This window comes from Rhincodon typus, chromosome 44, assembly GCF_021869965.1.
Source record: "Rhincodon typus isolate 14 chromosome 44, sRhiTyp1.1, whole genome shotgun sequence".
In the NCBI taxonomy this organism is placed as follows: domain Eukaryota; kingdom Metazoa; phylum Chordata; class Chondrichthyes; order Orectolobiformes; family Rhincodontidae; genus Rhincodon; species Rhincodon typus.
The window spans coordinates 1,067,140-1,068,667 of record NC_063375.1 but is presented as its reverse complement, the minus strand read 5'-3'; the positions used below and the strand labels follow the sequence as shown (position 1 = coordinate 1,068,667).

At 45.0% G+C, this 1,528-nt stretch overlaps 1 protein-coding gene across 1 annotated transcript in view; it reads left to right on the top strand.

Moving 5' to 3' along the window:
* ndufb11 (NADH:ubiquinone oxidoreductase subunit B11) overlaps positions 1-1,528 on the top strand; it is a 2,519-nt gene that overhangs the window by 374 nt on the left and 617 nt on the right. Inside the window, exon 2 of the mRNA XM_048619859.1 lies at positions 1,110-1,240. Coding sequence (XP_048475816.1) covers positions 1,110-1,240 — 131 coding nt within the window. The remainder of the gene's footprint in view (positions 1-1,109; positions 1,241-1,528) is intronic.

The following is a 1,528-nucleotide window of genomic DNA, read 5'->3' as shown; positions in this document are numbered from 1 at the left end:
AATCACCTTTAAACAGCTAAAATCATGTTTAAAAACCAATAAAATCATCTTTAAACAGCTGAAATCACCCTTAAAAACCAATAAAATCAGATTTAAACAGCTAAAATCAATATAAAAACCAATAAAATCAGATTTAAACAGCTAAAATCGTGCTAAAACAGCTGAAATCACCCAACAAAACCAATAAAATCATCTTTAAATAATTGAAATCACCCCAAAAACCAATAGAATCATATTTAAACCGTTGAAATCACGCTAAAACCAGTAAAATCATCTTTAAACTGGTGAAATCACCCAATAAAATCAGATTTAAACAGTAAAATCATGCTAAAAACCAATAAAATCATCTGGTAAACAGCTAAAATAACCTGTAAACAGCTAAAGTCAGCCTGACTTTAGCTGTTTAAAGGTTGATTTTCAGCAGTTTTTACCATGATTTTAGCTGTTAATAGGCTGTAAACAGCTAAAATCACCCTTTTAAAAAAAAATGCTAAAATCATCTTTAAAATCACCTCAAACCTGCATGAGTGGGTTAGAAGGAAATAAGCTTAAATCACTCTCAACATTTAAAACTATCCTTTTTTTTAAAAAAAAATCATCTCAGAAACCTGTGTGAGCAAGTTAGTGAGGAAAATCTCCCAAAACAAGAGAACTAAAATCATCCTGAACAACTTTCATTTCTCCTCACAAACTTCTATGGCCAGGGTGAGTGAGAGAAATAACCGTGCTAAGCTGTCCCGTAGTGCCCAGGGATGTGCGGGTTAGGGTGGCTTGGCTGTGCTAAATTGCCCCGTAGTGCCCAGCGATGTGCGGGTTAAGGTGAGGTTGGCCGTGTGAAATAGGGGGTTACAGAGGTGAGAGTGGGGGAGAAAGGTGGGAGTGGGGGGTTGGGGTGGCTGTTTGTGGTGTTGGGCCCAGAATGCTGTTCAGAGGGCCAACATAGACATGATGGGCTGATGGGCCACTTTGTGCACTCCATTTAGGGTCCACGTTGCAGCAGAGCTGCTCCCCACACGGTGCCCTCACTGACAGGTGTTTGTGGGGAGCGTGGGATATTGTCTCTCACTCTGTCTCTGTGTTTCCTTTCCCCCCCCCCACTTCTCCTGCAGAACCCTGACTACCATGGCTTCAGCTCCGACCCCGTGGTGGACGTGTGGAACATGAGGCTGGCCTTTTTCTTCGGGATCTCCCTGGCCATCGTGGTGGGCTCTACCTTCGTCCACTACCTGCCAGACCATGGGTGAGTGGCGCTGAGATCTGGGCGTGTGCGCGTTCCGGTCTCAGCCTCTCAAACGCAGTGTGCTTCTGCCTCTCTCTGTGCTGTATCACTACAACTTGCACAGGGAGTGCGTCTGTGTCTGTGTGTGTGCGTGCGTTCCGGTCTCAGCCTCTCAACTGCAGCGTGCTTCTGCCTCTCTCTGTGCTGTATCGCTACAACTCTCACAGGGAGTGCTGGGGTGTGCGGGAGAGAGAGAGAGAAAGGGGTGTGTCTGACCCAGATACAAATAAAATGTCCGTGGTACCCCGC